At 37.2% G+C, this 13951-nt stretch overlaps 1 protein-coding gene across 1 annotated transcript in view; it reads right to left on the bottom strand.

Annotated features, from left to right (window-relative positions):
• Positions 1 to 1838: 1838 nt before the first annotated feature.
• Positions 1839 to 13951, bottom strand: part of SLC16A1 (solute carrier family 16 member 1) — a 39475-nt gene continuing 27362 nt past the window's right edge. The window contains exons 3-5 of the mRNA XM_007117738.4: positions 11945 to 12088; positions 6010 to 6876; positions 1839 to 3719 (exon numbers count right to left, since the gene is read on the bottom strand). Of these exons, the coding sequence (XP_007117800.1) occupies positions 3442 to 3719; positions 6010 to 6876; positions 11945 to 12088 (1289 nt within the window). The 3' untranslated portion in view covers positions 1839 to 3441. The remainder of the gene's footprint in view (positions 3720 to 6009; positions 6877 to 11944; positions 12089 to 13951) is intronic.

Here is a 13951-nt window from a genome sequence, read left to right as displayed (position 1 = left end):
AAGTAAATCAGTGCTGTTCAGCTGAGGAGAAAGATACTCTGCCAATCACTCTCAGTTGAATGATTGTCACTATGGCCCAGACTAAATGGGGGAAAGGATAAAAAGCTAGAACACATTTCAGGAACGATGTACTTGAAACCTCCTTAAATGTTTCAGATTAGAAGCATCTAAGGAGGTTTGGCTTAATTTCTCACATTTGGGCAAGCCAGGCAAGCTTAGGCCATCACTTCCTTATCAAGTTTTCATAGTGACAGAAGTCTATCATTAACCTCTTTCTTCAAGTGCCTGACCTGATTATTAAAACAAGCCATGTTGTTGCAAAGGTGGAAATTTACTGTTAACCTTTCCTCATCTTTCCAACCATAAGGAGGGGGCAGGGGGCACACACCTGATAATTAAGTTTATTACACTGTGAACCATTTGCTAGGGAAGGTGTAAAACCCAGACATTGAGGTTTTTCATATAAACCAATACCCTATTTATCAATCTGAAATTCAATATAATAAAACATTGGCTCATATATTAAATGGCTTTTAACAATTTTTTTTTCCTTTTTAAAATACAGGATTAATATTGACATATATAATCTATGGCACAAACTACTAAATTCACACAACCCAAGAATAAGAGGATTATTCATCAATGTGATTAAATCGGGGATAAAAATACCTCCCTGAATTTTCCATAATTTGTTTTAGCATCATCCTTTCCTGAATATTTTTTGTAGAAATTATTTATTTTGAATAGTTTAAGATAATTTCAGTTCTCAATAGAGGACTATAATGTGATAATATGGTCTTGTTATCATAATCATCTGCAACTGTCCAACCTATCAGTTTCTTAAACAATTTTCCAGATTTGAATTGGGAGGCTATTTCAGAGTATACTCTTAAACAGTCCCAAGCCTCTTTGGGCACAACTACTTAGAGAGCTGTATGTTTTCTCTGTGACTTAGAGAGTGTGGGACAACGCAAAGATAGGCAGGTACTCTATTTTCCCAAAGTAGCCACTGAAGCTGTGTCAACTGAAATAAAATTTAAAAGTCTAGTCATATGGAGCAAGGGACAACAGACTGCCCAGTCAGAGAGCCCAGATGCATCCAGTGTTGAACACAACACTGCAACACAGAGAGGATTAGCTGATTGTTAACAAGGAATAGATGGCAGGGTAGGCCTATATCGGGTTTTAGTGTTGGCTCTGTTACCAAACTTGATCTTGAATAAATCCCTTAAGCCTGTATCTTCAGTGGGAAAAAGTCAGAGTTGGACTGGGTGATAAAAGGTTTGTTTAGTCCAGCTTTGAGATAGTTTTTAAACTTTGCTTCAGAATACAGCAACTTCAGAACACTTCCTTCTAATAAATGGTCAGTCTGCACCAAAACCCCCTCACTTCAGTAACAAGATTCAACTGATGGAAAAAGACTACGGTCTTATGTGTGGATGTAGCTTAACAACTGGGATGGGGAAAAATAATCTTATACACCGGGTTTACTCCCCCCACCTCACATTTTTTACTTGTATTACTTTACTCAAGGGTGATCCTCATTTTTATAGAAGGGGAAACCAGTACACAGAGGTTAAGTCCATGGAAAATGGCAGAGTCCAAACTGGAGCCAAGCCTGCCAACAATCACAGTAGGCTTCTCCACTAAAATTCCTCCTCCATCTGTCATGATACTTGGACACAGAAAGGGAGCTTTCATTGTATCCTTAAGATTAACTGCTCTGGTTTCAAAATGCTTTCAGAGAGGTCTTTTCAAAAAATTCCCCTCCTGCTTGCCTTAGAGAAGAGGTAAGGAGAAAAACCAAAATAAGCCATATACACAAATCCCAACACACATAAGCTGAATAATTTACATTAGGAAGGGCCAAATTGAATCTTGATAATAAAAATGAAGACACAATATTTTCCTCAAGAAAATAAGCATATGGAAGAAGAAACATTTCTTAAAAAAAAAAAAGTTTATTTTAAAAAGCCAGCCTCTTAAGGTTTTATATCTATACTTTCACACTGTCTATTACAATATTTTAAAATGCACTGAATATAATTTATTGAATGTCTATCATTATCCTCCTGCCACCATTTAAAAGATATTAGGTGAAAAAATATTTACAGTTTTCATTCTGGTCCATCCTCCTTCCTATCCTTATACTAAACCCATTTCTCTACTTTTCAGATAAGTGAAAAGGGTCACAAAATCTTTAGGTTTGTGTAAAGAGTAAGAATGTGTCCAATAATTCTAAGCAAAACGTAATTTTCTTTAAGGCCTTATAAGAAAAAGAAAAGGAGTTACTTATTGAAGCAAACATAGCAACTTCTCTCCCAATCTTATCCTTATTGGTTTGTGTGGGCCAAATCTCTATGGGTCTCTTTAATTAGCAAACATTAAAAAAAAAAACCCAAAAAACTGAACACACACAGACTATCTCACACACAGTGCTAAGCTAGATGTGGATATAAATGGAACCACTATGAATCAAAGGGGGAAAATTCCAGGAAAAACAACAACAAAAGATTCCAAGTCTCACAGTTTAACTGAAGTTTTGGAAAACCCTAAGCTGAATTCAGCTGCTGTTTGAAATAGCTATGTTTAATTTACTGAGGAGGCACAAAGACACAGTTTTGTGTATTTTAATACTAATTTTTCCAGTGGGGGGAAAAAAATACTATGTGATCTCAAAAAGGAGCGGTGATCTATGACCACTCAAAATTTATCTTTGGAAAGGGGAGCAAAAATAGTAATTTAATGAAGTCAACTCTCAAGCACTTGGCTTCTAATAAGCAAACGAAGAAAAGATACTGGAGGTGTACTGATGAGTACAGTGCATCTAGAACAGCCAAGATGTTTGCAAAGTTTTATGCCTTAAATTTCCTAAATATATATCTAGCAGGCACATATGCCAAGCAACTATTGATGCTAGGAAAATATTTTAGTCAGGATTTTATAAAAACCCCAACTTTCAAATCTTCTAGTGACAATGTCTGACACTATTATTACAAATAACAATGAAGCAAGATTAATTTTAAATTTTAGATTTGCCTCAAACTAGTTATTTTTCCTTGTAACGGAACACTTAAAATGGATGAATTAAGCAGAATGGTTTTAAAAGTTAAGGCTCCCTAAAGACTAAAACTTAAGGCACATATTATTATCACACTATCACAGCACATTATTATGACACTGTTAAAAGCAAAGATTTAAACAAACACACACACAAACCGACTTCCTTCTCTCATTCTTTTTCAACCACTTCCTTCCCAAAGGCTATGACATTTTTAGCCCAGGCTACTGGTAAGGAGTGAAACAAAAATTCATCAATGAACCCCTGGTATGATTCCCACAGAAATGTCCAGTATTTGCATTGAGCACCACTGGTAGATCACAGGCCAATAGAACATTTGGGGTCATGAGCTGCTCCATTTACCCATCAGCCCCGCAGGTTCAAACTGGACTCTCCTCCTCTTTGGGGCCTCCTTCTATGCCTTTAGGCTCCAGAGATTCTGCTGCATCGGTAACTTCTTTTGGCTTCTCAGCAACATCTATACTGGTCTCCTCCTCTTTACTTTCCTTTTTCTGCTGCTGCTCAGCTTTCTGTTCTTTTGCAAGAAGTCGGTAATTGATGCCCATGCCGATGAAAAGATAGATGCCTGCGACAATAAGGATTATACCACATGCCCAGTATGTGTATTTGTAGTCTCCATATATGTCATTGAGACGACCTAAAGATGTCAGAAAGAAAAAAAAAAAACTTATGTGGGTAGACAGTTATGCCCTTTCCCAAATAAAGCTTAAGAATCCATTCAAAGAGCCCATAAATGACAAATCAGTCTAAAAAGAAACTGCTCATAATTATCTGATCTTTTACTTATAATGTCACACTGAGTTTGGATGGCCCTGTGTAGTCTGTTAACTTTAGGAACTTGAAAATAATTAAATCTTGGCAAATTTGAATTGGGAAAGTCCTAGAGACCACCTAGAGTCAATCCTCTCAATATTCAATGGAAAAATTTGTTGCTCAAAAGAGGTTTAGTAGTCTTGCCCAAGGCCATAGAGCTAATTCCAGTCTCCCAGGCCAATGCACTTTCTCTGACATCAGCATTTCCCAAAGGGCGTTCCTGTGAACACTCATCCTCTGCTAAAACATTAACTAACAGCAACACCTTTCCACCATTCTAAGTATTTAATCCTCACAACAGGAAGGTTCTATCATCATTCCTGTTGTATAACAGAAAAACTGAAGTACAGAAACCTTAAGTAACTCGTCCAAGGTCACAAAGCTTGTAAATGAAATAGGTTGGCTTTCAACCCACAGCAAGTCTGAAACTTGAGGCCTGCACCATAACTTCTGTGCTACAGGGTTACTCCCTAGTGTTTCCAAAGTAAAGTAAATTTGGAAATGACATAGTCTTTTCTATAAAGGCTTTATTAGGCCTGATAGTAAAGAAACTTATTTACTTTGGCATTTCCAAACATTTTTCGGCCATAAATTCCTTGTTATAGTAAAATTTATTAGCATCTCAAACTAGTATTTATTAAACTATGGAAAACCCTACACATATAAAGGACATAATAACCAATTCAAATATAATTCCATACGGTTTTCCAACATAGGGCACCATGCACTCAGCAATACTTACTGATTCTCTAAATATACACACGGCCCTGGGTCTGCTAGGCCCTGAGTTAAGGGTGAGCAAAGGAGGTAACATCCACAGTTCAGTGGAGAAGAGAAATGTTAATCCAATAACTACACAGACTGTGACAAGTGCTACAAGGAGGGTTTGAAGGCAGAAAATAGGGGTTTTAGACCAGCAATTAGGGTCAGGAAGCCTTTTCTTAAAGTGTAACCTTAGCCAAGACTTATAGGATAGGAGTTATCAAGGAGAAGGGAGATGGGAAAAGGCTCAGGGCAGAGAACAGCCAGTGCAAAGGCAGGTGATAGGAGGAAGCACAGGGTGTGAGAGGAGAAGCACAGAGAGCAAAATGAGTGGTGGGAAATGAGGCTGGAGACACAAGGGGCCAGGCCACACAGGACCTAGTAGGCCACAGCAGGGAATCTGATCTTCACCCTGAGAACGTGGGAAGCAACTGGAGTGTTCTAAGAGATGAAGAACAGCTAGAGTGGATATGGGTAAAGTTAGAAAGCTACTGATAGAAGATAGGAGATTTGGATAAGAGTGGTAGTTGTGATGGAGAGAAAACGGGCAGATTAGAAAGAGATTTAGGAAGCAAAAATGGACAGGATTTGGAATCTCCTTGGGTATATGTATAGGGAGGAGAGAGGGTGGACAGGTCAGTAGTGGACCTACTGTTATGTATCCTTCCTTACTTTATAGTGCATAATCTCAAAAGCATGAGTTGCATCCAGAAGTCCAAATTATAGTTGCATTCTATATTAATAATAATTTTAAAATGTAAACCATTTAGCATTCTTAAGAGAATAATACATCAGGTTTTATTGTCACTTACTAGCTGTGTGATCTTGGGCAAGTTATTTCACTTTTAGAAGGCTCTATTTCTTTATTTATAAAGCAGGAACAATAATAGTCCTACATCACAGACTTGTAATATATGACAGAATATAGAAAAAGATTAGGACAGTCCCTGGTATACTGTGAGCCCTCACCTGGTACCTATTGTTATTATTTTAAATATTACTGCTGAGATAAATTCCACAATTAAAAAGAAATCACCAACAGTATTTTAAAGGTGACTATACACACATTTTTCTACAATAAACAGGTTAGGTTTTTTATCAGGAAAAATTATTAACATACTTAAGTTTGTAATAGTTCTTTATTCCTCTTTCAGCTTGATGATTCACTTTAATTCAGTTCTATTAAGTATTTGAGCAATTACGCTGTACCAAGCATTGTGCCAGCACTGAGGGTACAGAAGCCTGTAGCGAAGAAAGACTATCAAGCAGCTCACTGATTTCTGCTTTCTGTCACCTTCCTAATCTTCTGTTTTATGTTATTAGAACCACAGAAATAGGGAGACATACTATACCTAAAAGTGGTGGCCCCAGCAGGACAGGACAGCATTCCACAATGGTCACCAATCCCACAGCACTGGAGAACCTCTGGGGTCCAACAAGGTCCATCAGCGTTTCAAACAATACTGAGCTGAGCCACCCAAATGCAAATCCGAAGAATCCCGCATAGACACAGAATCCTATATAGCTAGAGGACAAAGGTGCTGCCAGATGACAAACTCCATTTGCAATAATAGAAGCAGCAAAAAAATACTGAACTCGAGGTCTTATCCACTTTGTATTGGCTACAAGTCCCATAGAAGGTCTGGCTACCATGTCAACAAAAGCCAGAATGGAAAGAAGGAAGGCAGACTTCTCACTAGAGTAATGCTGACTCTTGCCATAATTACTAAGAAAGACCAAAGGTGTAAATAGTCCAAAAAACATGAGCACATTTCCAGACAGGTAGAGCAAGAAGCCTCTGTGCTTGAACAGGGATAAGTCCAGGAATTTATTCAGTGTTTGGAAGATTGATCTTTTCTCTTCTTTCGGATTTCCTCCAATGAGATCTGTATTTGCATCACTTGCCCCCTTTTTTGTGTCGTATTTTCCAGCTTCCTGAAGGGATTCTTTAGACTTATATTTCCCTGCAGTGGTTGGCTTGGGCCCTATTGGTCTCATCAGAGCTCCAGCCACACAGCAGTTTAATAGTAAGCCCCCAAGAATTAGGAAGCTTCCTCTCCAGCCATAGATACCAAAGAAAGCCTGATTGAGGGGGGCCAGGGTAGAGAGGAACACAGGGCTGCCTGCCATGGCCAGTCCATTTGCCAACGGTCGCCTCTTGTAGAAATACTTGCCAATCATGGTTAAAGCTGGATTCAAGTTGAAGGCAAGCCCAAGACCTGCGGGGCGGGGGGGAAGAATCACATACTCCAATAAATGTCAGAAACATATTTGGCATTACTTAACCAGACAAAGAAATTAAGAGGTATATAATTCAAAAAGATATAAATAAATGGAAAGATATTCTGTGCTCATGGATTAGAAGAATTACCATCGTCAAAATGTCCTTATTACCTAAAGCAACCTACATGTTCAGTGCAATCCCTATCAAAATCCCAAGGACATTTTTCACAGAAATAGAACAAAAAATTCTAAAATTTACATGGTACTACAAAAGGCCCAATGTTCATAACAGCATTATTTACAGTTGCCAAGATATAGAAGCAACCTAAGTGTCCACCAACAGAAGAATGAATAAAGAAGATGTGGAGATATATATAAAAATTCCCCCCCAATGGAATACTACTCAGCCATAAAAAGGACAAAAATTTGCCATTTGGAACAACATGGATGGACTTGGAGGGTATTATGCTAAGTGAAATAAGGTAAATTAGAGAGAGAGTAATGCAAATACTGTATGTTACCAATTATATGTGGAATCTAAAAAATAAAACAAACTAGCAAATATAACAGAAAAGAAACAGACTCATAGAGAACAAATTGGTGGTTAACAGTGGAGAGAGGGAAGGGGTGAGGGGTAAGATTGTGGTAGAGAATTAGGAGGTACAAAGTATTATATATAAAATAAGCTACAAGGATCTACTGTACCACACAGAGAATATAGCCAATATTTTATAATAACTATAAATGGAACATAACCTTTAAAAATTGTGAATCACTGTGCTATACGCCTGAAACTTAATATTGTAAACCAACTATACCTCAATAAACAATAAAATGAAAAATAAACTTTAAAAAAAGATATAAGTAATGGAAAGTAGGACATAATATTGTATAGCGGGGTTTAAAGTGTGAGCTCTAAAGCCAGGCTATGTGGACTAACCAGAGTAATTCAGCAAGAAAAAGAAATAAAAGGCATCCAAATTGGAAAGGAAGTAAAACTGTCACTGTTTTTATCTACAGAAAACCCTGAAGACTCCACCAAGAAATTATTAGAAATAATAAACAAATACAATAAAATTGTAGCATATAATCAGTATAAATCAAAATCTGTTGCATTTCTATATGCTAACAATGAGCTATCAGAAATTAACAATCCTATTTATAATCCTAAGAAAAACAATAAAATATCTAGGAATAAATTTAACCAAGGAGGTTAAAGACTTGCATCGTGAAAACTATAAGACACTGTTCAAGGAAATTGAAGACACAAATCAATGGAAAGATATTTTGTGCTCATGGACTGAAAGAATCAATATTGTCAAAATATCCTTATTACCTAAAGAAATCTACAGGTTCAACGCAATCCCTATCAAAATCCCAAGGACATTATTCACAGAAATAGAACAAAAAATTCTAAAATTTATATGGAACCACGAAAGACCTCAAATAGCCAAAGCAATCCTGAGAAAAACGAACAAAGCTGGAGGTAGCACACTCCCTGATTTCAAACTATACTACAAAGCCATAGTAATCAAAACAGCATTGTAGTGGCAGAGAAATAGATACATAGATCTATGCAGAACTGAAAGCCCAGAAATAAACCCATGCATACATGGACAGTTAATTTACAGCAAAGGAACAAAGAACATATAGTAAGAAAGGATAGTCTCCTCAGTAAATGATGTTGGGAAAACCAGACAGCCAATGCCAAAAAAACAAACAAAAAAAAATACCTAGACCACTATCTCACACCAAACACAAAAATTAATTCAAAATGGATTAAAGACTTGAATATAAGATCTGAAACCATAAAATTCCTAGAAGAAAATGCAGGCAGTATGGTCTTAGCAATATATTTCTAGATATGTCTCCTCCTCAGGCAAAGAAAACCAAAGCAAAAATAAACAAATGGGATTACATCAAATTGCTTCTGCATAGCAAAGGAAGTGGATCAATAAAATGAAAAGAGAACCTACTGAATGGGAGAAGTTATTTGCAAATGCTATATCTGATAAGGGGTAATGTCCAAAATATATAAAGAACTCATACAATTCAACAACAACAAAAAACCCCAATTATAAAATGGGCAGAGTTGGGACTTCCCTGTCAGTCCGGTGGTTAAGACTCAACGCTTTCACTGCAGGGGGCATGGGTTCGATCCCTGGTTAGGGATCTAAGATCCCACATGCTGTGAGGTGTGGCCAAAAAAAAAAAGAAAAGGCAGAGCAGTTGAACAGACATTTTTCCAAAGAAGACATACAGATGGCCAACAGGCACCTGAAAAGATATTCAACATCACTAATTATTAGGGAAATGCTAATCAAAACCACAATGAGATCACCTCATACCTGTCAGAATGGCTATTACCAAAAACAAGAAATGACAACTGTTGGCGAGGATGTGGAGAAAAGGGAACGCTCATACACTGTTGGTAGGAATAAACTGGTACAGCCACTGTGGAACACAGTATGGAGATTCCTAAAAAAATTAAAGACTTGAACTACCATATGATCCAGGTATCCCACTTCTGTGTATTTATACAAAGAATACAAAAGAACACTAATTTGAAAAGATAACGGCACCCACCCATGTTCATCACAGCATTATTTACAATAGCCAAGATATGGAAACAACCTAAGTGCCCATCAACGATGAAATGGATAAAGATCATTGATGTATATATATACATACCCCCCTCACAAACACACATAACCAAACCAAACAATTATGTAGATATAGAGAACAGAGTAGTGGTCACCAGAGAAAAAGGGGCAGAGGGTGAAATGAGTAAGGAGATCAATTGTGTGGTGAAAAAATAAATAAAAAATAAAACCAGACTATGTAGGTTCAAATCTCATCATCATCACTTATTGGCTGTGTAATGTCAGACATGTTGACCCTCCTGTGACTGTTTCCTGGTATGTAAAACAGGCACACAGCACTGCCGTGACTAAAGAACTTAGTGCCTGGCATGTAGTAAGCACTCAATAAATGTTAGTAGTTATTTTTATAATTGTTGTTATTTATATTATTTGAAGGTGATTAATTGTCAAATCTGGCAAGTCACGTGAAGGATCATTATAAGCAAAGAAGGTAATTAAGGAGACGGTTATCAAATAGAGTTTTAAAAACAGTTTTTAAAATAGAATATGCAATACAAAATTATTCCTTTTACAACAGCACCAAAAACTTTAAAGTGTGCAATTTATAATGGCTAAATTGTATAACTTTCCTGAAGGGCCAGAGAATTAAAACCAACACACAAAGTTTTTGTATAATTAAACACAACATTGCCAAGATGTCAATACTCCCCAAATGAAAGTGCTAACTTGACGTGATTCCAATGACAACATCAGTACATTTTGGAGATGAGGTAAAATGATTCTAAAACATACTAGAGAATACACGGGAGTCACCCAGAAAATTCTGGGTGATGCAGGATGGGACTAAACAGAACAGATATTTAAAATGGACTTTTAAAAGCTACTATCAATAGAATAATGTGACTCTGACTTAGGAATAGGTAAACACTGAACGAAGAAAGTGGACAGAAAGTCCAGGAATATACCTAAAATATATATAAACATTTAATGTATGATAGAACTAATATTTTAAATTACTGCAACAAGAATTATTCAATAAATGGTGCTAGTATAAGTAAATATTCAAATAACTTGGAGATGCTCTCTCCCTGGCCCCTGCTTGCTCCCTACCATTTATGTCTAAGCTACTCACAGAGACTTAAACCAGTAAACCAGACTAGGTCACTCCCCTATTGCAAACCTGCTATTGGCTTTCTGTCCATAACCTTTACCCTGACCTTACCTCCCTGATCTCATACCAAACCATTCTCACCTGTGCTAACAAGCATGCTGCTGATTTACGGCCTATGTTCCCCTAGATTTTCACAAAGCTAGTTCCCTGCTGTTACTCTATTAAGGTCATCTCTTCAGCAAGGTCTTTGTATAGAATTTATCACTCCCTGATTTTTCTCATTTATTTGTGAGTAGCAGTGCCTGCCTCCTCCCATGAAAGAGCACGACTTTGCTGGACTTGTTGCCCTATGCCCACAGCATGTAGACAGTGCCCGACATACATATAGTTGTTGTTCATGATATGCTCTTAAGTGACAAAAACTGGTTACAAAATACTTTATGTAACCGTATCCCTTTTTGTTCTGAAAAAAGTTATGTTTGTGTATAGAAAAAAGTTGGGAAGGATATATATACATCAAAATGTTAGTAGTCAAAGTCTCTAGACTGTGAAGTTATACATAATCTATTTATCATACTCATCAGCAGTTCATTATCTTAATTTGGCTATTAAAATAAGGGGAAAGGACTTCCCCGGTGGCACAGGGGTTAAGAATCTACCTGCCAACAGAGGGGACGTGGGTTCGAGCCCTGCCTGGTCTGGGAAGATCCCACATGCCACGGAGCAACTAAGCCCGTGCACCACAACTACTGAGCCTGCGCTCTAGAGCCCGCAAGCCACAACTACTGAAGCCCGCGCGCCTAGAGCCCGTGCTCTGCAACAAGAGAAGCCACCGCAATGAGGAACCCGCGCACCGCAACGAAGAGTAGCCCGCACTCTGCAACAAGAGAAGCCACCACAATGAGAAGCCCGCTCACCGCAACAAAGAGTAGCCGCCACTCGCCACAACTAGAGAAAGCCTGCGCGCAGCAATAAAGACCTAAAGCAGCCATAAACAAACAAACAAACAAATAAATAAATAAAATTTTTTCAAAAAGAGAGAGCGAGACAGAGATAGTAACCAATGACCACCCTTGCAACGACTGCCGGACACATTTTATCTACAAACCACTGATGATTCTTAGGACGAGGCATACAATCATTTCTTTCAATTCATTTATTCAACAATGTACACCTACTGTATGACAGCAATTTCTTTTAAAACTTGATTTTCTATTGCTCTTAAATTAACAGGTTGTCAAAATGATAATTTCTATAAGGAGGGACTTTCACTCAAAAGATCTGAAAGACCATTGCAGGTAATACCAAATAGCCAGCAATATATTAATGCTTGAAAATGAATCAACTCACCTCCAATGACTCCGACACACAAGTAAAGCTCCTGCACAGTGTTACAGAAGGAAGCTGCGATCAAGCCACAGCCTGACAAGCAGCCGCCAACAATCATGATTGGACGACTGCCATATTTATTCACCAGGATACTGCTGATAGGACCTAAGAGATAATCAAAAATTTAGTGGTACACAGGCATTGATGGCACTAAATGACAAGTCCTTCCAAATAAGCAGATACAACAAAAGGCAACGGTAAGAATATTGTTATCTATAATTATTTCATAATCATAGGTATGTATGCTGGAAAATAAAGATGGTAGAAGAATCATTAATTGTGTATCTTCTCTATCTTGAAATCTTGGATGGAATTTTACTAAAATATTAAAGACTCTAGTCTTTTCTTAATCTTTCTCTTATAAGACATAATAGGCTGAAAGCCTTGGTAACAGACGTTCAGAGGCTTCTTGATTTATCTAGGATATGATCAACACATATTTAGTAAGTTTGCTCTATGCTAATTTTTGGGATAGGCAGACTGATGAGAGATTTTAAGAGTATTCTTTACACATCATCATAAGTGTAGTTTGTGTCATATTTTTTAAAAAGAAGAAAAAACAAAGGTAAAATACATAATTTTTCCCCAAGTTCAGTAGTTTTGCAATTAGGACATCTAAATTTAAAACAAAACAAAATAAAACTGTTCCCATTTACACCTAGATATCTCAGGTATTGAATTGAATGGAATGTCTTCTAGGGTTAACCGGGTTCCGTGCCTATACTGCTGTTTTGTGACAGCAAAACTATGAAAAAATGTTTGTAGAAGATTAAGTCAGATAATGGTCAAAACATTCTCAGGTTTAACAACATAAACCAGATTAAATTTCCTCAGCTAAAGAGATGCATACCAAAAAATCAGTTTTTCTTTAACGTGAGAGAAGAAACCAAACAAAAGTGTAGTGTTATAAGGATCACAAATAAAAAGATTTTATGCGTTTCATGTATCAGTTTTCAAATACAAAAAAATAAAATGGCCTTTCCTCACTTGCTACAAATAGGTATAAACTGTAATTCCCCTTTTCCAAAATTTTAAGTCTTAATTATGAGTCTTATCTAAAGCAAACAATGTTTTAAGAGCTGTAACACAACTCTTAGACTAACAATATTTGATTACAAACGAATGACATTTGACATTCTCTGAATTTCATTTATTTATCATGTTCCTACTTCATGGCTTTGGACTTTGGAGATGACAACTTTGTTTACATGACACCATAACATGTCTGCCTTGTTAAGGCAGATGACTGCAAATAAGAAAGGGTCACTGCAATGCATCAGTAGGGAAGGGGACACAAGAAGAACTAATATTTTTTTTTTAACATCTTTATTGGAGTATAACTGTTTTACAATAGTGTGTTTCTCCTTTACAACAAAGTGAATCAGTTATACATATACATATGTTCCCATATCTCTTCCCTCTTGCGTCTCCCTCCCTCCCACCCTCCCTATCCCACCCCTCTCATGGTCACAAAGCACAGAGGTGATCTCCCTGTGCTATGCGGCAGCTTCCCACTAGCTATCTAATTTACATTTGGTAGTGCATATATGTCCCTGCCACTCTCTCACTTCGTCACAGCTTACCCTTCCCCCTCCCCACGTCCTCAAGTCCATGCTCTAGTAGGTCTGTGTTTTATTCCCATCCTACCACTAATCTCTTCATGACATTTTTTTTCTTAGATTCCATATATATGTGTTAGCATACGGTATTTGTTTTCCTCCTTCTGACTTACTTCACTGTGTATGACAGACTCCAGATCTATCCACCTCATTACAAATAACTCAGTTTCATTTCTTTTTATGGCTGAGTAATATTCCATTGTATATATGTGCCACATCTTCTTTATCCATTCATCTGTTGATGGACACTTAGGTTGCTTCCATGCCCTGGCTATCGTAAATAGAGCTGCAATGAACATCGTGGTACATGACTCTTTTTGAATTATGGTTTTCTCAGGGTATATGCCCA

This window comes from Physeter macrocephalus, chromosome 4 (genome assembly GCF_002837175.3).
Source record: "Physeter macrocephalus isolate SW-GA chromosome 4, ASM283717v5, whole genome shotgun sequence".
Lineage (NCBI taxonomy): Eukaryota > Metazoa > Chordata > Mammalia > Artiodactyla > Physeteridae > Physeter > Physeter macrocephalus.
The sequence above is the reverse complement of the archived record's forward strand: the minus strand, read 5'-3'. Positions and strand labels throughout refer to the sequence as shown.